The sequence below is a fragment of the Lygodium microphyllum genome, chromosome 4 (assembly GCF_053477565.2).
Source record: "Lygodium microphyllum isolate KBCC chromosome 4, Lygodium_microphyllum_v1.1.10, whole genome shotgun sequence".
NCBI lineage: Eukaryota > Viridiplantae > Streptophyta > Polypodiopsida > Schizaeales > Lygodiaceae > Lygodium > Lygodium microphyllum.
In genome coordinates, this window is record NC_141138.1 from 162,997,460 (window position 1) to 163,020,065 (window position 22,606).

The window sequence follows — 22,606 nt, forward strand, 5'->3', positions numbered from 1 at the left end:
CCTAAGAACTGAAGAAAAACACTAAAAGAATACTTCAATACCTCTGTAGCAATGCCCTGAGGGTGCCTCAATAAGCCGGGAAGGTGCTCGAAAAGCTGGGTAGTGACGGGAGCTCGAGAAGGTCGGCTATGGCTGTCGAGAAGGAGACCCAATGCTATAGGTATTTGAATGGAAGCTAAGAATGCCACAAACCAAGCTCGGGAAGTTGGGAATCCTCGCTCTGATACCAGTTGAAAGGTGAGAAGAATCGAAGCTTGCTTGGAAGTGAGCTATGGCGAAGAAAAAGAGCAAGAAGAGAGAGAGAGAGACACAAATGGGAACTCCAACAACCACATGTGTGGTAGGGCCTTCCTTTATTCAAACTATCACTAAAAGAATAAAGAATAAGTGACTGGGACGGGCGCCTGTCACCTGCAATGTGCAGTGGTGGGTACTATCAGTGTAGTAATATATGGGCGGCTAGGCAAAGGCACCTTTACCCCCAACAAGTGCCTTTAGTGAGTCTTAATTCACTCAGCTCTTAGAGGACCATTATGCATAGATTACACCCTTCTTTCATGCTTTATCTTCTATAGCTAAACTATGCCTTGATTCTTTAACTATCCCTCTTTTGGCATTGTTAGAGCATGAAACATAGGGCTTACACTCTTATGGTATTTTGGCAAATGTTACATTGTCTAAACCCCTTCTTAATCATGATTAGGCACTTTGTACCAAGTTTCTCTAGCGCTTCATACTAATGTTCTCCCAATGCTTCAAACTGAGGTTCAAAAACACATTTCATGTGGCAAGAGGGTTCATGGTTTAGAGGTTGATAGAACAAATCTAAACTTCAAAAGCTTTGGCAACTTAGACTAACACGATGTTGAATGCATGAAAATGCAATATATGGGAATGTAGCACTCATTGATATATAGGGAGTGGAAGACCAACATTAACAAGATCAATCCTAAACTATATATCCAAATAACCCCTATGACCATATCTCAATGTTTCTCAAAGACAAACACATTTATTGGCAATTTTTATTCACATTGAGGATATAATGACATGCATTTTATCCTCAATTACAACATTATATAAATTTGGCATAAACTATGTTGAGAATTGCTACTAGTACTTCTTATTCTTATTCTTCTTCTATGTGCATGTGCATATACATATGTGTGTGTGTGTGTGTGTGTTTTTTTTTTTCGTAAATGTGTGTCCTCTCTATCGTTCTCATCATTTTCATTTTCTCTCCTTCATTTTTCTTTATCCTATCTCTCATCTTTCTTTATCTCATATATGTACATGTTGTGTATGCATGCATGTAATATGTATATGCACATGTGTGTGGATATATGTGTCTACATACATGGGTGCATGTACATTTGTAAGTGTGTATTTCACAAGTGCATATCCATTCTCCTCTACTATTTCTCTCTCTCTCAAATTTTCTCTCACTCATATAATGTTAAAATGTATGTGAGTGTATATGTGTTTTAGAGATGCATGTCCATTGTGTAGTCTCATAAGTATGCTTACTTTCTTGTCATTATTTTACTCTCCTCTCTTTGTTTTCTCTTGTCTCTCCTTTCTTTTTCCCTCTCCTATCTCTCTTCTTCTTTTTCTTCTCTCTTTTTTCTCATGTGTGTGTGTGTGTGTGTGTGTGTGTGTGTGTGTGATGCGATACACACATACTTTTTTTTTTTCATTTTATCCCTTCTTGTTTTTCCTATGCTATGTATGTATACACATATGTGCACATGTGTTCAATGTGTATGTCTATTTATATAGTCTCATAAACACACATTCTCTCTCCCCCTCTCATCATTTTTTTTATCTCTTTTCTTTTTCCTCCTCTCATCTTTCTTCGCCTCATATGTGTGTATATGTATGTATGTGGATATATATATATATATATATATATATATATATATATATATATATATATATGCATTGCATGTGTGGATGTGTGTATCCTTCCTCTCTCCTCTGCCTTGCTCTCCCTCTCTCTCCATTTTTTCTCACTCATATTTACATGTGGATAATCACACACACACACACACACACACACGTGTATATATGCTTACATGTGTGTATATGTTCGCACATACATGTGCACATGTACATGTGTATGTGTGCATGGATTGTTCATGTGTTTTTATAGTCTATCTATATTTGCATGTGGTTTTAGAGTATATATACATTGCATGAACATGTTCAACCATTAAAATATCTCATCCCATATATTCAATTTTTAAAAATTTAACTCCTTTTTTAGAGTGTATTGCATTTGTGGATGTTTTAAGCCTATGTAGGAATGAGTAAAACATAATATCATTTCATATGTCTAATTAAAAAAGAAATTCATCTCTTTCTCTCACTTTCTTGAAACTCACATTTCCCCTTTCTATGATCATATTCTATGTTTAATTTAAAAAATACAATTTTAAAAAATATAATGCATGTAAATATATTAAATCGAGAAAATATATACATAATTATGTAATGGGCACTATGCTAAACTTTAGCCACATGTAGTTAAATGCTTGCTGGCTAATTTAAACACATGCGCCTTCTTCTTCAAAACCCTAAACACAGCCAAACAATCTTGTTTGCACAAGCTAAAAATCTCATTAACTGGGATTTTCTTTTTCTTTTTCATCACTACTCTATTTATATTTTCCCAAAGATGCTTAAAGACAAGAGCTCCTACTCAATTCCATAACTTCAAAATCTCCTCAACCATGTTTGTCGCATCACCAAAAAGCATTGTTCCTTGAAACCACTCAACTTGAACCAATCCTTTTGACCACGTTGCCAACCATCTTTGCTTCCCTACAACAAAAAAGGTGCATAACTGTCTCTTTGCTAGTCACACAAAAAGGGTAGTTTGCACTCCCTTTCCCCACTTTTCCCACTATATCTTTGGTTGGCAGTTTCCAAACCACCACCTTCCAAAGCAATAGATTGAGTTGTTTACTAAGTGTTGCCTTCCCTCCACTTTGTTTTGTCATGTAAAAATAGAGATATGTGCATCACTGTCTTCAATGCTCCTATGGGGTTTTTGGGGACCAATCCTCCTTTTTGTTTTCTAGATTCTGCTACACCCAATTAGCGTCCCTCTCAGTCAATCCATGTCTACCTCTAACCTCATCTTTGGTCAAGAGTTATTTGTCTCCCATGTGCCATACATCTACTAGTCTAAGGACTCCCTTCCTTATAACCACTTTGCTTGCCGTCTTGGGGTCTCTTTCCATTAGTGTTTCATCGTACTCGTATGCAAAGATAAGTCCACAAGGATTGGAGTAAACCCGTCTTTTGTCCACTTTAAGCCCTTGATGACCTCTCTCCAACCCTTCACCATTACTTTAATAAAATCATATCCTCTAATGCAAATCTTCATGTTAATGAATGCAATATTGTCATCCCAATCCAATTCATCCCATCTCCCCCCTAGTAGGTTGGCTGAGTTTATCACATGTTTAGTGATGATATTCCAGGGCTCATCTTGTTGAAGTCGGTGTAGCAATCCATAATCGATTATCCTGGCTTGCTTTTGACTTTCTCTACCCCAAGTCCTCTATTATGGAGTGGGTAGTGATGATATCCCATTCTATGGCATGCCACCTCTCTCTTTCTCCATAGGACTAGATAAACCTCTTGATCTTCTTTTCTATTTTTCCCCATTGGCTCTTAACAAAGGGAGTCACCACTGTTGAGAACATAATAGGCCATGAAAAAATTTTGTCTACCATGATGAGTCTCCCTCCAAAGGAGAGAGGGTGTTTGGCAATATTATCGATTTTCCTCTCCACCTTTCCTTCAATCCATTTCATTTTTTGGTTGGGTGTGGTACAATCTCCATAAGGGCACCTAGGTACCTCAACACTTTCCCCACTTTAATCAATTTGAAGCCATATTGTTGGATCCATCTGGGTATTTTTTGCAACCCCAAGTATAGTATTTTTGTTTTGGATTTGTTCACCATAGCTCCCTAGAGTAGCTGGGCATATTTATCATACACTTGTAATAGTCCATCCACATTCTCCTTTTCCAATTTGATCATATTCAAATTGTCATTAGCAAACAACTAGACACTATTTTGGGACCCATCAACCAATGGGAGACCATGACTGGCTCCACATTGAACCATGAATTCTAATGCCCTCAATAGTGAGTCAACCATAATAGCAAACAAGAGAGTGGCAAAGGAGGGCAGCCTTGTCTAATTGATCTCTATAGAGTGAGTGCTTTTGACATGAATCCATTTACCCCTACTTTGGTTATTGCATTGGAAAACAACATCCTAACCATCTTATAAAAATGACTACCAAAACCCAAATTTTCCATAACATTAAATAGGAAGTCCCACCACACCATGTCATATGTTTTATCTAAATCCATGTTGATCAAAATGAAGTTTCCTCCAATCTCCAAGGCATGCTTAGTTGAGACAATCGAGTTCAGGATGGCATCTTGGATTCTCCTGCCACTTACAAATCCATATTGGGCCTTATGAAGTGCTCTACCCAACAAAAACTACCCTTATAGCTAGGGCTTTAGCTATTATCTCATAAACGACATAAGATGGACAAAGGCCTCCACTACCTAGGTTTGTCACTTACAAGGGATTTAGGAAATTGCTTAATCCCCCCCTCATTTGCTTCTAAGGGAATCTCTCCCTTCCTCATGCATGCATATGCAAAGGAATATACATCTTTCCCACATGCCTCCCAAATAGTTCTATACACCTCAGTCGGGATATCATTAGGACCTAGGGATTTCCCCTTCTTCATCTTCCTAATTATAAATTCCAATTCTCCATGGAGAAAGGTTTAGAGAGGGGGAGAGGGAAAATAATTAGAGATGGAGGGGAGGGTCTTTTTTTCTTTTTGAGAGAGAGAGAGAGAGAGAGAGAGAGAGAGAGAGAGAGAGAGAGAGAGAGAGAGAGAGAGAGAGAGAGAGAGAGAGAGAGAGAGAGAGAGAGAGAGCACATATAGAGATAAAGAGGAGAAGAATAAGAGGAGAGGAGGGAGAAAAAAGTATATATATATATATATATATATAACAAGAGAGGGATAGTCTCATTTGCAAAGAGAGGAGAGACTTTAGAGGGGGGAAGAAAATAATGTAAAAAACTTTAAATGGAGAGAGAGAATAAGATTTTTTTAAATTAGGGGGAGAGAAAATAAGAAAATTAACTAAAATAGGGAGAGAGAGAGAGAGAGAGAGGTCAACAATGTTAGAGTGAAATAGCAAGGAAATTAGAGACGTAAAAAAGGGGTGAGAGGGAGACAGAAAAAGGAGAGAGAGAGCATGTGTGTGTGTGTTTGTGTGTGCAAGCAAAGTGAGGCACACGGCAAATTCACTTCCCTTACAATGCTGTGCAACTGCCACTGAAGCATGCAAGGAATGATAATGCTTTTTATTTATTGATTTTTAATTCAATTTGAATTTTAAGAATACTATAACCTCAAAAAAACTATAAAAAGATAAATAAAAATCAATGATTAGCTACATGTGTTTTTTAAATAAAATCAAGGACATGGGATAATAGGAACCCTCATAGAGTCATGGGAGAAACTAATAAGCTACAATAAGATTGAAGTTGCAAGGTGTGTACCCAACCCTAGTGAGAATGTATTTTGGCTATGGGGTTTCTCCCTAGTGCTTGTAGATCAGGTAGGTAAGAAAGTGAGGCCACTACTCTCGATGGGGCCACTGAGGTGTCTCACTGGATTGACTGGAGAGGTCAAATTCTCCCAAGTGATTGCACCCCCTTTACTTATCAATTAAAAAAGGCAAGTAGTATGACATGGGATTTCATTGTCTTCAAGCTCAAAGAGCTCCAAGGAATATCAAACTCTAACACCATCTTGGACTCCCTATGGATTCAAAAAAAGAAACTAACTCATGAAGTCAGTATTGTCATGGTTAGGAACTTGTTGCCTTGTGGGAGGATAGATGTTCGGTGAATCAAGGACATATGGGGGACGAGAGATCTCTATGTAGAAGAACTTAAGAAGGGATTCAGATTGCTTTAGGGTCTAAAGCTCTCATTAGCAAACAAACATTTTACAGGGCAAGTATTCCAAGGCACACTTTGGTTAGCCAACAACTTTAGCATAAGGAAAATCTCAGATGGTAGATGTAGCTGTGGAGAATTAGAAACCATTAAGCACATCTTCTAGGATGGTTGCGTGGCTACGAGAATCTAGGATCAAATATGTAGTTTCACTAGGGCAAGGGTTGACATGGAGAGTCTTAGAATTTTGTATATTTGGTCTAAAGGGACCTAGGAACCCTTGAGGTATTTCCTATGTAGCTCAATCTAAATCTTGACCTTAAGGACATTTTGGGAAGTTAGAAACTCGCTCTATTTCCAAAAGAGCATAATTGAATTATCATGGGGTAGTATCAAATTTAGGGTCCTGAGTTTATGAAAAACAGCAACATCAAAAGGGGCAAAGGACAAAGAGAGCCTCACATGTCTTGAGCAGCTATTGGTCTAACCCCTTTAGGCTTTATGTACTTGAGAAAATTCTTTTTTTGATTAATTCATAATATATTTTCATGTGTAAAAATGAGGTGACGTAATCACAATGGCCCACCAAGATAAGAATAGAGCCTAGGTCCACATATCCAATGCATCTAAGTAAATTATATAGCATTGATCGCACAATTTAAAAATTTTACATAAACAACATAATAAGCGATGAATGGGATGGAATTTCAAAATTGAGTTTAACTCTATCTTTTTAAAATATTTCTTAGCCAATATTGACGCCTTTGCCATGGATTTTAAACAACACATATTTATCCAAGTCCTTTCAAAATCAATTCAATGGGTACACTATTAGTGTTTCATTTAGCAATTTACTCAAGATATTAGATATCCTTGTGCAACATGTGCGTACAACTTTTATAAATGTCATGTATATGTATAACATATGCACGTGCATAAATCTACAACTTCAAAATGTATATGTGTATGATGTATATAGCTATGCATATATACATGCAAGGGTTTTTATATATATACATGTACATATGTCATGCATGTATTACTGAGTAGTAAATAAGGTTAAAAAAGATCTTACGTCATAGGTAGACATAAAAGAGGAATTTTAACAATGGTTTTAATCTAGTTGCTACTTTTTCATTTACAGTAGCTAGTTTCTCAAAAAAGTTGAAAATTTTAAAATTGTTAATGCTTCCTTCTTTTTTTATATAGAAGTTCAATTTGCTCCTCAAATAATTAGAATTTCCACTTTGAAGTGATAAAATTGCAGCATTATTATTCTCACCTTGTCAATATTGAAAGCTAACCTTCCTCATAGGAATTCTATATCCTTTAGTTTCCCCTTGTAATTGATCAAAGATACTCCAAATGAGTACAAAAACTAATTCGTTTCCCAATATATGCATTACCATGAGAAGGTAGATTGAGTGGTTTAAGAGTCATTTATATAACAAGCAAAAAAGCTAACAAAAAGAAGCCAAATGAGTCTTAAAATAGTGACATTGTGTCCCAAAGGTGATGACCCATCATCAGGTTATGGGTTGAGGTTTTGATGGTTGGATCACTGATTGCACATTTATGCTCACATGGGGGTGTTCGTGTGAATTTGAGCATTTTCCCACTCTAACATTTGATTGATCCTTCAATAGGGTTACAAAGGAGGGTCTTAGTATGATGGACCTTGATTGTTTAGTTGTCGTGTACTCTATCTGCTCACAAGATTAATGCAGATGTGGCAAATTCCCACTCTCTTGGTTGATGTTTGGGGTAGAGATCCCCCCCCGTTGGCTTGTTTGGGTATGCACCTCAAAGAGAAGATAACAATAGAATGAGGATTTTCCTTTCTTGACTTGCCCTGGGGAAGCTCTAGTCTTTTGTATAGGGTTGCATAACTCTCCTTATGTCAACTACTTTTTCCCTTTCAAAAAGAAGAAGAAGAGAAAGAACATTCAATCTTATGCACTTGTCATCTTTAGTGTTTACTACATAGGCCTTTTGGGTTTTATAGTCTAGATGAGAATTAGTTTCTACAAATTGCCACCTCCTTACAAAGCCTATTGATATACAAAACCCCTTTCATGTGTATTTAAAACGTTCACACATTCACTTGGACATATTTTGTGAGTTCTTTTGCCCATTATTTACTACATAATAACATGTGACATAAATACATGCATACACACAAAACTATACATGACTACTTTGTGTCATGCACGGCTGCATACATCATTCACATATATATCTTCCACTTATAGAACATATGGACATGCATGCATGTATATGCACATATGTATACATGTACATCATTCACACATATATCTTCATCTTATAGAATTATGGACATGCATGCATGCATAACATTATCATTTAAACTCACCGTTTTATATTGTCCCTCTAAGATACCTTTCGAAATATTTGCTTTAGAGGTCTTACAATAACAACCATTTGATAACCATGTGACAATACAAACCTCTCATTTTTGACTATTACAATAGTGGACTTTATAGTAAGAGAATATTCATGAAATGATATGATGCTTAATCCATGAATTCAGATAGGTGCCAAATGGTTTGTTTATCCACAAGGCACAAAAAACGAATTGAACCTTTAAGCATAGCACATAAGACAAGGAATGAGAGCCTAATATGAAAGTCACGAGCCACAATTTCATTCATTCTATACATGCAAGCAATGCTATGAATATCTGTCTCATCAATGGGAGATCCAACCAAGAATTATAGCAACCATAAGCAAGAAAGTGTGGATTGTTGGTATATAGGACATGGCCTTGAAAGTGATCATAATCATGGATAAGCCCATGAACTCTCTTAAAAAGTTCCTCTACAAAGGGACATCTTGGTCATACTCATGACTTGCATCATAATAACCAAACTTGTTTGTCAATTGCATGCACCATTTCAATCGTAAATATAAGTCATTAGTGCGTGGTCCCTTTTATAGCTATAACCACGAATGAATCATTGTCTTTATTCAACTTTTGTCTGCTAAATGTAAAAAATTTACTCAACCACACTTTATAATTGAAACACAACATATTAGCATCTCGTTCAATTATTCAAGTTATTATATTCAATTATTATTGTTGTAGGCATGTGCATGCACACACACACACAGAGGAAGTAGAATCCTTGAATAGCAAATACATGTGCTTGATCAAATTTCAAGTATAGACATTGATAGATCCATCAAATCTACTCAAGAATGTCGATGACCATTATGGTTTGAACCCCACCGATGTTATATGCATGGAAATGGTTCCATTTCGGATGATGCTCTCACTGTGCAAAGAAAGACTACTAATTTTTCCCATAGTGCGATCAAATGTAAAAGTGAAACACCAAATCTCATGTTATTCATGATTATCAAAACCTAGTTTTCCAAGCTTCTTCCCTCTCTCTTCTTCATCTTTAGCTTCTTCTCTCTATGCTTCTCAATTCCATTTCTCTCCATCTTCATTTTGTTGTACAACTTGTTGGATGAGATTATTTAGGTGCTTCATACATGCCCTTATGGCCATCTCATCTCCATCTTTATTTTATTATACACATGCTAAACTAGATTATCTTGTATTACATTTCAAGAAATTATCATATCAAGGTGCTTCATGCACGCTTGCATATGATAATATTCACAGATTTTTTGCCAATTTGTGTATCCAAAATGTACCAAAGTTGAATTGGTGTTTATAAGCATTCTTTGGATAATCAATGTGGAACAAAAAAGGGAGAACAATGGATCGAAATAGAAGGGATGGAAAATCTAGATCAAATTAATTGAACTATTCTAGGCTAAATAACCCTACAAGATAGTGAGCCAATTGCTCTGTCATCACGAGCAAGGTACTGTTGCTACAACAATTCACTATTTCTCAACTATTTATGCTCTTAATGTTTCGTAAATTGCATATGCTAATCTCTAAGTTTGGGAGAAACTCCATAGTCTGTTGTGTGCCATTTCTTCAGGTACCGATTATTCTGTGCTAGCATAAGCAATAGTTATGTCCCGAAAAGCAATGAGGTCGTAGTCAAGCTTTAGGTTACCTGCATGTAAAAAATGTTCAATATGGGGTAGTGAAAATTGGTAAAATGGATGTCTTATCCTTCACACGATTGTGATCAATCCAATTGACAACTGAATGGTCTTTGTAAGTTTGAGCTATGGAGCAATAATGGGCATGTCTAAGCTAATTAGCAAGGATATTGATGGAGATGGCTACCTCAATCTCATTTCCACTTAACTCCAACAGAAAGGGACATATGGTGAGCAACACGAGTGCTTGACTTGACCAAGCCAGTGTCTTAGATCTACTGCATAGTGTCATGTTTGTGCCGCACAATGTCTTGGATCTAACTGTGCATCGTGGGCCATGTGCAGATAGCCTATTCCTGGTTAGGAGGTGGTGGACATGGCGTAGAAGCCATCAATGGTTTATGGAGGGAGGGGGAGGGGAGCGAGCGAGCACGAGCAAGATGGTTGTAGAAACAATTCAATAAATTGGTTGAATTTCGACGAATGCATCTCTTAAAGGCTGCAAAAGCGGTGAGATTTAAAATCATATATTTGAAATGATAAGATATTAATAAATTAAAAAATTTTCTCGCGTTTCTTATTTTATGATGTGATAGCGAAAATTGTAGTTCAAAGTGTGATTATGGGCAAATCGCAGCACGATGAGCTTTATTTGGCTCGTTTAAAGGCCTAACGTGCCAGCGTCTTCGCTGTTTGCAAGGAGGCGGCAAAAGCAAACATCGACGCTGAAAGTTAAGCTATGAAAAGCAGGCGTAAACGAGGAACACTCACAGATCATCATTCTGATTCTGATTCCGAGTAGCAGAGCCAGTTGGAGTAGGGGAAGGAGATGACGGGGGAAGAAGGGCAAAACCGCGTGTTCCGAGCTCCGTCAAAGCGATCGTCCCCGATGCCCGAATGGCTTTGCATGAAATGGCCTTCTAGCAAGATCGAAGACCGCTCCTCTCAGCTTCTTCGTCGAATCGTGCCAGGAGGATGTCACAAGGACGACCCTATACGATGGGAATGCGGCCAGCAGGTGACCCCGCCATTCCTGACTCTCCTGAAAATTGGCGCCCGCCTGGCCTCAAAGATTATGCAGGACCCGACGGGTCAAAGCAAGTCATCACCAACAGCACCACAGGTGTCATCTCCGGCACGCCGTTTCTTGGACCAGCTCCCCCCCCTACCCTGGAACGGTCCGTCTGAGCAGCGAAAATCACCGGTCCGTAGGCTTTCATCTCTCGAGCAAGCAGAGGCTGAGCACCGAGCTTTCGCGGAGGCACTTGCAAGCATGAAGCCTGCCACATTGCTTGAATTTTACTCCCCCAGATGCAAGCTCTGCCATTCCTTGGTCAGTACTGTTTCGGCTGTTGAGTCACGCAATAATGAATGGCTGAACATTGTCATGGCAGATGTGGAGAATCAAAAATGGCTGCCAGAGGTATGAGATGAATTAGTAACTGAATTTTTGCTTGCCTACATCCAGGCAAAAGTCTAGTCCTGCAATTTCTCAGATGTAGTTGCATTCTTGCAATAATTACGCGGTATGGAACAGATTTTATCTGCATGGAAGTTTTCAAGGAAATCATGACTTGAAGTGTTCAATATGCTTTATAGACAAGACAAAATAACTCGAAGCGCACACCCAAATTACATCTTTCAAGCTCATTATATGAGAGTATGTTTTAGTAACCGACGTGATTTAATTGGTAATTGTCAATATGCGGGGCTTAATAACCTCTTATTATGGGAACCATGTGAAACATTGGGCAAGAGAGATGGCAATCTTAGGGCTAAGTATGTTTTTTCATTACACACCATTAATGGCTGATGGTCCCTTCCCTTGTGAGAAACAATTAGCAAGTATAGTTGAATGCTCTTATGTGATGAGCAAACTCCAAGCCTTGTACTCATTATTGACTTTTTGAGATTGATAACATGCTTGGACTAATCGTGTGTAGAAAGGGCATTATGAGTGTTACATAGCACCCAAAGGATCCCCAACTAGTCACAACCTAAGGTTATATTGTTTTATGCATTGATTGACTCATAATACCTATGGAATGATCTATTGTTCGATTAACTTATGGCCCAAGTATATTTATGTCACAACCTAGTGCATGCACCATTCCCTCCCTCCTACTAAATTGGTTGCAGGTTTTCTAACATGTAGATGATGACATGGAGTAGTTGGGAGCCAATTGTAGGTTCCTAGAGATGAATTTGAAGAGGTGACTATTGTAGATGAGAATGTTGATGATTGACAATAGCCTAAAATAAAAAATGCAGCCTCGAAGGATGGGAGATGGCTCGCAACAACAACTAAATGGTGAAGGTGCATATTGATGTTGAAAATGTAGGGCTCAAGCAACAAATACAAATTGAAGGAAAGCACCAAAGGTTGGGCGGCACAATTTGGGTCTTGTGACAACAGTAGAGATTCCTTTGGCAGCTAGGTGGTCCCATTTGGATGATAGCAACAAGATGTAGGAGTGGCAACTAATGGTAGAGGGAGGGCTGATGTTGAAGGTAATGATGATGTTGGAGTGCTAAATGACGTGCAGAGTGGAATGGATGCCCATAATTTTTCCTTATATTGAGGATTTTGGGGCATTTTCCCTGTTGCCAAATAAAAGGTTGCTTTAATTATATACATCTTCTTGGGGCTTGTCTCTAAAGTGATGGCCTAGTGGTAAAGCTTATGCTGCATAACCTAGCAGTTGTGGGTTCAAGACCGACAAGGTACATCATAGGTAGGCACACTTACACTACATGAGCCCAACAAGGTGCATCATATGCAGGCACACTTACACTCACATGGAGTGTTTGTGTGGTTGGGGCTCTTGTCTATTGAACAGTTGAGTGAACCCTCCTCCTTGGTGGGTCCCCGAGGAGGAGGATCCTTGCTTAGTTCGTGATTATCATTGATGTCCATAAGAGATGCCTATGGTGTTTCTTGGCATTTGGGTGTATGTTGAATGAAAAAGAAAATTGTTTTGGGGCTTGTTTTTGTGAAGCTAAATTTAGACTTTATGCATCATAATTTTGTGTTAATGCAGCCCTTTAATTTTGGTTGTTCAATACCTCCCTCGTAGGCCTAGAAAGATGCCCAAGTGGAGTGAGGGACTAGCTCCACCCCTTTTTACCCAAAAGCTCTCACCCTAAAGAGACTATGGTATTGGATCAAGGTGTTGTGATGGATTGCCCAAGTGCCTACCAAGATAGCAAAGGTGATGGATCTCTTTTTTTGACTAATTGAAGTGAATAGTTCTTATGATGTGCGTATTTTTTAGGGAAAGAAATATAATATTACTTAATTGAAGTGAATAGATCTTATGATATGTGTGTGTGTGTGTTATATTTAGGGCAAAAAATATGATGTTAGGATTCCCACTAAGTATGGTCATGAGGCAAGGGTGTCACTGTCAAGGTACAAAAGAGGTAAAGTGTGTGGTTGCTTAGGATCCTAGGTGAGAGATGGAATTCCCATGAATGCTCCACTCAATGAGGTAAAAGGGAAACATGCTACACACAAGCATGGGGTTTCATCTTGGAGAGAGCCTACTCTTATAGGTTTTCATCTCTACCAAGGGCCCAACATGTATGCACAAGGAAAATGCAAAATAGTAACATATAAAGGGGTGTGCTCATGCAACAAGGTGTTATTCGGACAGTGCCCTTGTGGGGGAATTTTTTAACTTGCCCAAGTGCCCTTTTATAATAATGAAATTGATGAAAAAGAGAATGCAATGCAATGGGAGATAGAAGAGGGAAGGGATGCTGATGTCAAAGACAAGACAAAGCTGAAACCTACATGTATTATGTGAGAAGAAACCCCCTCCCAAACCATGGATGTCAATGTTGAAGGTTGAGGAGGATTTGATATTGGCTTGTGGTGCTAACAACCTAATGAAGATGGGGCTTAGAGTAGTGCAATGAAGGAAGATTTGACATTGCTTAGCTGGTTAAGTTGGAAGGAGAATAAGTCACTTGGATAGTTGGGGTGTGGCCTTACTCGATCTTGGGAGATGGCTCTTGTGCTAACTAATTGCTGTTGGCATCCTAAAAATCTCAACACAGGGAGATGCCTTTGATGCTATTCAAGAATGCGAAAGCATAACCACCAAAGTAGAAGTCCACCATGGGCATGAACCTAGTTCATGAAGAAGGGAGACCTGACCCTCCTTAGTTGGTAGAGCTAGAAATAAAATCAGCCACTTGGGTCATTGAGATGTGTTGATCAAGTGTTGCATGTATGCTAAAGCTCATCCTCGAAAGATGGCTCCTATGTGAGTGAAGAATGTGAAGGTACCACCACCAAGGTAGTGGTTGATCTAACATGAAAATGAAAAGCTAGTGGAGTAGTAATTGATGTCAAATGAAAAATATACATAAGCTAGAAGAGCAATGAGAAAAGACAATTGATGCTCGGGATGCGATCTTGAAAGGAAAGCCATTATCTCCATCTCCATGTTGTTAAGGATGTGGAGGCATACTCAGCAAGGTAAGGACTGAAAACTCATGCTTCCAATTCAGTTAGAATTGATGGATGCGTACAATGTTAGTCCATTGAGTGATATACAAAACCTAACAAAATACTAGAATAGAAACCAAAATCTGCACACTCGTCGTTTCATATTGAGATGCTTTTGGTACTTAGCTAAAGCTAAAAATGGATCTAAGTGAGTGTATGCAATGGACATAAATTAAAAGAAGTGAATAAGTATGCAATGGAAGAAAAAAGGCTAGAGTAAGGCTTAGCCCATGGTAGCCTAAAGGTGCCTAAGTCATGATGCAAGGGACCTTTCACACTCTCTATGAAGCCATGCCCAAGAAAGAATTGGTCGATCCATTGATACCAAGCTCTAGGAGCTTGCTTAAGGCTATGGAGAGCCTTTTGCAAGCAATAGACATGATCCTCCTTGCCTAGCATAATAAAACCTAGAGGCTAATCCACGTAATTCTCCTCCTATAGAATGCCATTGAGAAATGCGGACTTGGCATCACAGGCTAGTAATGATGGATTAAACTAACCATAATATCGACAAGGAGTTGATAAATGTAAAGTGGAAGGTAAATATATTGGTGGTAGTGGAAAGGTCATAAATGTTGTGAAATATTTGAGATTGCTCTTGATAAAGATTCATAGATGCTTCACTACACAAGCCTTAATGCCATGTATGCTTTGTATGTAGTGCCTTGCATGCTTTCCCTTTTTCTCTTTTGGCCCCTCAATTCACGTGGAGTTATGAGGTGCCTTTGCGTTCTACCTTCATTGCTTGCAAGAATAATCCAAATGGTGGACATTCAAATGGTTGAAGAAAAAGACTCTACATGCTCCAAGCCAAGCTTTTGAATAATCCCCTTGGCAACAAGCCTCGCTTTGTACTTGTCCAAGGTCCCATTCACCAAGTACTTGGTCTTATAGACCATCTTTACACCGATAATCTCCCACCTCAAGGGACGCAAAATCAAATCCCATATGTCATTTAGCTTGATAAAATTAAGCTCTTCCTACACAACATGATTCTAGGTATCGTGGGCAAGAGTTTCATGAAGAGTGGCAGGCACACTATCCTCAAAAATCTTGTTCATAAGGGCATAGTTCACATAAAGTGAACACCCATGTTGCTGTTGTAGATGAGCTGATTTCGATTGACCTCTAGTGACTCGGGAAAAGAAGGAAAGTGAATCAAGGTTCTTGCATCAAATGCTGAGAACATTGAGGGTGGAGCACTATGTTTAAACTTTGCAGCTCCTCATGAATAGAAGATCTCACATTGAAGATTGAGGGACCCTTAGTAGAAGTTGAAGAGGGGAGGGGAGGGGAGGTAAGGGACGGGGAGTGGATGGTGTTGAGGGAGTAGGGTGATAAATAGGTAACCTAGAAAGAAGGGGCGATGTCGAGGGTGAGTTAGATCAAGGTGGATGAGGAAGATCCACCCTATAGGAACATCATTGGGGTGAGATTTGGAAGAAGAAATTGTTAGCCTACCATTTTCTTTTGTTAGTATATCATTTCCTTGTTGTGAGCTTTGTCAGAGTTTGATGGAGACAGAGGAGCTTTGATTGTGTTTATCATTTAGTTTTGTGGGCATTTCTCCCCCCGGACACATTTTAATGTGCATTTCTTGTTCGTGTTAGGGATATGTCAGCTTGCTGAGCTTTGTCTAGTTGCGATCAGCACGAGACTGATGCACTTTTGCCCAACAGCTACCACATCAGCATTTAATGCAGTCATCCAGCTGGCAGCATTTAATGCAGTCACCCAGCTGGCAGCAGTCAGCCAGCTGCTAGGCGGCCAGTTTTCTTCATTTCGGGTTATATATAGAAGCCGAAAGGTAGGGGCAGATTATCTCTTTTTGCCTTTGCAGGTTTCAGCCAGATTGCACCGTTCTTCTCTTGTGCGAGGATTGCTGGCTGCATACTCCGTCTCTATCACCATTATTGTCTCCATCAGTGTGTCTAGTGCTCCCACAGTTTTCCAGCCTGTTTTGGTGCCCTTGGTGACACTTTGGGTTGTGTGCAGTGATTGATCAGTCCATTTGTATTCAGCATTTTCCAGCCTGTTCCAGTGTCCTTAGTGATGCTTTGGGTTGTATGCAAGGATTGATCAGTCCATCATTATATTCTTTCCAAATCCAGTGCAGATTTCTCTTTCACTCTTGTTGTCTTCTCTCTTCTTTTCTCTCCATGTTCCTATTCCTCTTTCTTTGCGTACTCTCACATGGTATCATGATCATTCTCTCCATTTGGACTCTTCTTGTAAGCATGGAGAAGAACATGAGAATGACAATACTTTGAACTTAACCAACTTGATTAATTATCACCATGAAAATGTGTGTGTGAGAGAGAGAGAGAGAGAGAGAGAGAGAGAGAGAGAGAGAGGCACTACGTTAAGAGGGGAACCAGCCCCTCCCCCTTGATAGGAATTTATTGAAACACAACCATGGGCACCAAATGCCTTAACCAAATACAAAAAGGTTGATTTGTTACAATTCTGAAAATCAAGGTTTTGAAATCCTAATTTTTGCAATCTTCGAGTAAGAAATTGATTCTCTTCTTTAGTGTTTGGACTAGCTTGGATGCTCAAAAGTGAAAAGTAGAGGTTACAAATGACAAGTGTTTGTTGAAATTGATAAGTGTAGGGACACTTGTCTCTTCAAAATGACACTTTCTCTTTCAGATGTCACATGTTGCTTTTCTAGAGAAAGAAGCTTCCAAACTTTTTACTCTAAAAATCTCTCAAATAGTTAAGAATTTGAGATAGTTGTTGAAGACAAAATTGTTTTTTGTGAAATTTCGGAGCCTTTGATGTGAATGAAATTTTGATTTGAGCATCTTTCAAAAATAGTAATTTCCTAAATTTTACGAGTTGCCAAATTTAGCTTCTAGAGAGCTCATTATATAGGTTCATTGGTTCATGGTTTGTTTCTTCTATCATGAGTATTTGGTTTCACTTTCTAATGGGTTTCTAATCAATGTGACTCTGAGTGTCAAAGTCTTAGTCATCTGAACTTTCTGGTTAATTTGGCTGCTCAACTAAACTTTTAATTTGTCTTGGGCATCTTATCAATGATGACCTAAGTATAATTATAGGGCTTTTTAGCTATTGGCTACCCTTACATAGAAATATTGATATTTTGAAACACTTAAATAATACAAATCGCCTTTCAAAGTGCACGAGCATCAAATTAATTTGGAATCATTGAGCCAATATATGTTGGTAATAATTGATATACAAAAGGTTTGCTAGATCCCTCCCTTCTGAAGCTTTACTAAGTATCCATGACATATGCAATCCTTCAGCTTCTAAGGCCGCATCTTGGGTTACTTCCAAAGTATGACGCTTTGTTACCTTGATAGCTCGTCATACTGTCAGGTGTAATCCATGGATAAACTTTCTCATCTCCATATAGCCAGTTCTTTGACTTTCTTTGTTCTCTTCTCCATGGAGGGATTCTTGGGACAAGAGGAGGCAACTTGTGTATGATGAGACTTTGAAGTCACCGCTTGGGTGGATCCTCAAATGATAGGTGATACGTTACCTTCTATAGACTTGGTTGTATCAATAACATTGATATCTTTCATGCTAAGATAGGCCTTCGTAGTTGTAATACCATTTGTCTCAAGAGCCTTCTCTGTGAGAACAGGAGTGGATCGAAGCTCAGCTTAGAGTGGAGTAGACAGTGTAGAGTGAAAGCACGACACCCAATGCAATAGACAGAAGTGTAAGATGCAAGTACAAAGTACAACCCTTAAAACCTTAGGGTTGCAAGAGAGTGTTCACACCCGAAGTGTGTGAAACACAAAAAGTGCCTGAAACTGTGTAATATAGGCACATAAAATAAAGGGAATAAATCTAGGGAAAAAACCTCTCGTACGGAGAGTAAAAGGTGTCCCAGTGTCCTACTGGAGATCAACGACGCTCCTCTGTGAGCGTAGGCGCGAGTAAAACCCAACAAACCCCCCTGGAGTGAAGAGTGATCAAAATACATGGATTATCCGCCACCAAAGGAGATCAAATTTATAGCATTGCAAAATGCTTCATATTTGTCGCAAGGAAGAGCTTTGGTGAAGATGTTTGCCACATTACTGGTGGTAGGACAATAGACAAGACAGATATCTCTGGCATGTAGCCTCTCTCTAACAAAGTGATAGTGGATCTCAATGTGTTTCGTGCGCGCATGTAACAGTGAGTTTCGTGCCACTGTAATGGCACTCTGATTGTCAGTGAACAAAGGAGTAGGCTCCGTGATAGATACATCCAAATCAACTAGCAAGCATCTAAGCCATACACATTCAACTGTGGTAGTGAAAGCTACCTTGTATTCAACTTTACATGACAATGTAGCAACAATGGACTGCTTCTTGCTAAGCCAAGATATGCAAGATGAGCCAACAAAGAAACAATTGCCATTAGTGGAGTAACGAGAATCATAATTACGAGTCCAATCAGAATCACTTAAGCATGTAAGTGCAGTGGTCCCCCCTTGGCATAAAGCAATCCAAGAGTCCTAGTACCTTGCAAGTAACGGAAAACACGTTTGATAGCTTGCCAATGTGACGTGCGTGGCTGATGCATATATCTGCTCAGGGCTGAAATTGCAAACTGTATGTTTGGCCTAGTGTTGCATAGGTAGATAAGGCATCCAACTGTTGGAGCATATGTGTGGATATCAAACAAGTCACTGTCATCATGCAATGACAACTTCAGCCCAGGTTCCATTGGTGTACAGACTGGCTTGCAATCTTGTAAGCCAAACCTCTCAAGAAGTTTACCAATGTATCTCGACTGTGATAAACCAATGCCTCTAGCATCATGAATGAACTGAATGCCCAAGTAATAGTGCAAAGATCCCAAATCTGACATCTCAAAAGTTTGCTGTAAATTTTGTTTGAATGCTGAAATCTGATCAGCATGTTTCCCTATAAGCAAAAGGTCATCGACATTTAGACAAATGATCAGCATGGATCCCCCCTCTTTACATACGTAAAGAGTAGACTCTGATGAGCTGTTTATGAATCCTTGGCTGAGTGAAAAAGCATCAATCTTTGCATACCAATCTCCAAGAGCTTGTTTCAAGCCATATAAATCCTTTTTGAGCTTACAAACCAAGTGTTCGGATCCCTCAACTGCAAAACCAATGGGCTATTGTACATAAACTTCTTCATGAAGTTTCCCATGTAAAAATGCAGTCTTTATATCTAGCTGATGCACAATCCATCCATAATGAGTAGCCAAAGCAACCATAGAACTCATGGTGGTCGTGTAGGAGATAGGAGCAAATGTCTCCTCATAGTCAATGCCTTTCTTCTGTGCATAGCCCTTGGCTACAAGCCTGGCTTTATATTTGTCAATGGATCCATCTGCATTCCTTTTCAGCTTATAGACCCATTTTGTTCCAATGGCTTTCTTCCCAATAGGCAAAGACACTAAATCCCATGTTTGATTCTTTATGATGGAAACAAACTCAGCTTGCATTGCTGCTATCCAATGCACACTATGTTGTGCATCCTCAAAACATTCAGGCTCCTCATCATCAACTGTATGTGCTGCCATAATAAACTCCATGGTATGTGCACCATCATGCATATGAGCTTGCCTTCCTAGTACAACCAGCCATGGGAGCATCCAAATGACTATCTTTCATAGTCTGTAAATACTATCTAGGCATTTGTCTAGCCTCGTGACTGTGTACAAGCTCTTGCTGAATTTCAGATTCAGCACCTTGCTGAATATTTAGATCAGCCATGGGCTGATTTTCAGCATTCTCCAATGGAGCAGTTGGCTGAACATCACGTTCGCTTGCTGAAACTCCAACTGTATCACCAAATGAAATAGGCAGCATCCCTTCAAATGCATCACTGGCAGCCTGATATGTGTCATAACAAGCAAGGGATAATTTTGATTTTTCATCGAAAACCACATCCCTACTGACAAATATCTTTTTAGAGACAGGATCATATAATCTATATCCTTTGCTCTCACTGTTGTACCCCACAAAAATGCATTTGACAGCCTTGTTATTCAACTTTTTTCTAAGTACCTCGGAATGTGTGCATATGCAGGACACCCAAAAGTACGAAAGTGCCCAATAGAAGGTTTTTGGCTGTTCCAAGCCTCAAAAGGCGTGATATTCTTTAATGCTTTGGTGGGGCATCTATTCAAAACATGTCAAGCACACATAATTGCTTCCATCCAAAAACTCTGTGGCAAGCTTTTTGCTTTCAGTATACATCTGGCCATCTCCATGAGTGACCGATTCTTCCTCTCTGCAACCCCATTCTGCTGTGGAGTATAAGTGGTAGTGTATTGATGAACAATGCCCTTCTGCTTCAAAAAAGAATTCAGCATAGAGGACATGTATTCCCCCCCTCGGTCTGAACGGAGAGTCTTCACCCTGCAGGTAGATTGATTCTCAACAAGTGCTACAGAAGCCAAAAATGCATCATACACTTCTGACTTTTTCACTAAAGAGTAGGCCCAGCAGAAGCGAGTAAAGTCATCAATAAAAGTCACAAAATAGTAACAGCTACCCAATGACTTTGTCTGCATAGGGCCACATACATCTGAGTGCACTATCTATAACCTAGCTGTGGCTCTAAAAGCAACATCATGGGGAAATGAAAACGGATGCATTTTTCCCAAAATACATTTCTTGCAAGGAGGTCTCTCCAAGAGAGGTAATCCATCAAGCATCTGTGTACACTGTAAAAGCATCAAGCTACCATAGTTTACATGCCCCATGCGAGTATGCCATAACTCCACCTATAACATAGCAGGAGTAAGAGTGGACGCTAAATAGGCCGATTGATCAACCGAAAGAGCATCCAACTCATATAACCCATGACATAGAGTGCCAGTCAATACCAAAGTCATGTGTTACATATTTCTCACCATGCATCTGTCATCATCAAAGGTGACCTGCAAACCACACTGTGCCAACAAATTCTTCTTTATACATGGCATAAACAAGGCATCCTGTAGGCGGAGAATAGAGCCATCAGTGGCTGTGAGCACAATCTCCCCAATACCTCTAATAGGGTATGATGCATTGTTGGCACACTATACAGACTTGCCAACTGGGGCTGCAACAACAGAGGCAAACAAACCTTTGCGAGATGTGATGTGCCTAGAAGCACCACTTTCAAAAAACCATGTGCCTGCATCCTCAGTAGAGCTAAATGCTCTATCAGCCCAAGAAGAGTCATAACTGCATGTATAAAAACAATAGTCCGTGTATGCAACAAAGGATACTGACTCAGTAGCAGTGGAAGGTGCATAAGAAATAAACATCCTTGACTCCTCCTTGGCTATATGCTTTCTACACTCAGTGATGTAGTGGCTTGGCTTCTTACAATAATGACATTTTCCCTTCTTGGCTTGCCTACCCCCTTGTTTCTTATTGCCGTGTGAAGTGCTTGAAGTCCCAGAGCTCTGCAGAGCATTCTTTGCTTGGCTGCCCTTGCCCTTCTGTCGTGCCATAAAAGCTTGCTTAGAGGCTATAACATCCATACCACAGTTTCTTCTTGTGTTCTCCTTCTCTTGTTAGAGATGCCGTTCCATGGACAACAGTATTGCAGCAGGCAGTACAGACAATGCAGTTGATGCCACGTCAGCAATCGCAGCCACGTCAGCAGTAGTTGGACAGGTGCTGCATGGCACAACAACAGTAGGCCAGGTTTTTTGTGCAATCGGCTGCATTAAATGCAGTCGACTTGATTCTGCCCATTTTTGTGGTTATTTTCTCTGCTATTTATAGCAATCCAGTCCAGCACTTGGATACACATTCTAATCTTGAGATTTGACAAAGACAGACTGCAGAGACGGACAACACCCAGGTTGACGGAGATCGAGGTCCTGAAGGCGGAGACACATGCAAATGTTTTCTCTGCACCCATGTATATTTCTGTATTCCTATACATCATACTACACTGTAGATTTTCTGCGTTACACTGTCTCCTTCTCTCTCTCTCTCTCTTCTCTCTGTATTTACTCTCTCTCAATCTTTGTCCTACGGCTCTTTCGTTGGACTCTGACATGGTATCAGAGCGGTGAAA

At 39.5% G+C, this 22,606-nt stretch overlaps 1 protein-coding gene across 3 annotated transcripts in view; it reads left to right on the forward strand.

Moving 5' to 3' along the window:
* The first annotated feature begins 10,698 nt into the window (after positions 1-10,698).
* Positions 10,699-22,606, forward strand: part of LOC148037854 (Thioredoxin superfamily protein) — a 34,535-nt gene continuing 22,627 nt past the window's right edge. For 2 of the 3 annotated variants that reach the window (XR_015690723.1, XM_087676817.1), the window contains exon 1: positions 10,699-11,483. Coding sequence is in view for 2 of the 3 variants with exons in the window: in XM_087676817.1 (XP_087532943.1) it covers positions 10,890-11,483 (594 nt within the window). In the remaining variant the exon portion in view is untranslated. The remainder of the gene's footprint in view (positions 11,484-22,606) is intronic. The other variant, XM_087676818.1, reaches the window with a different exon arrangement.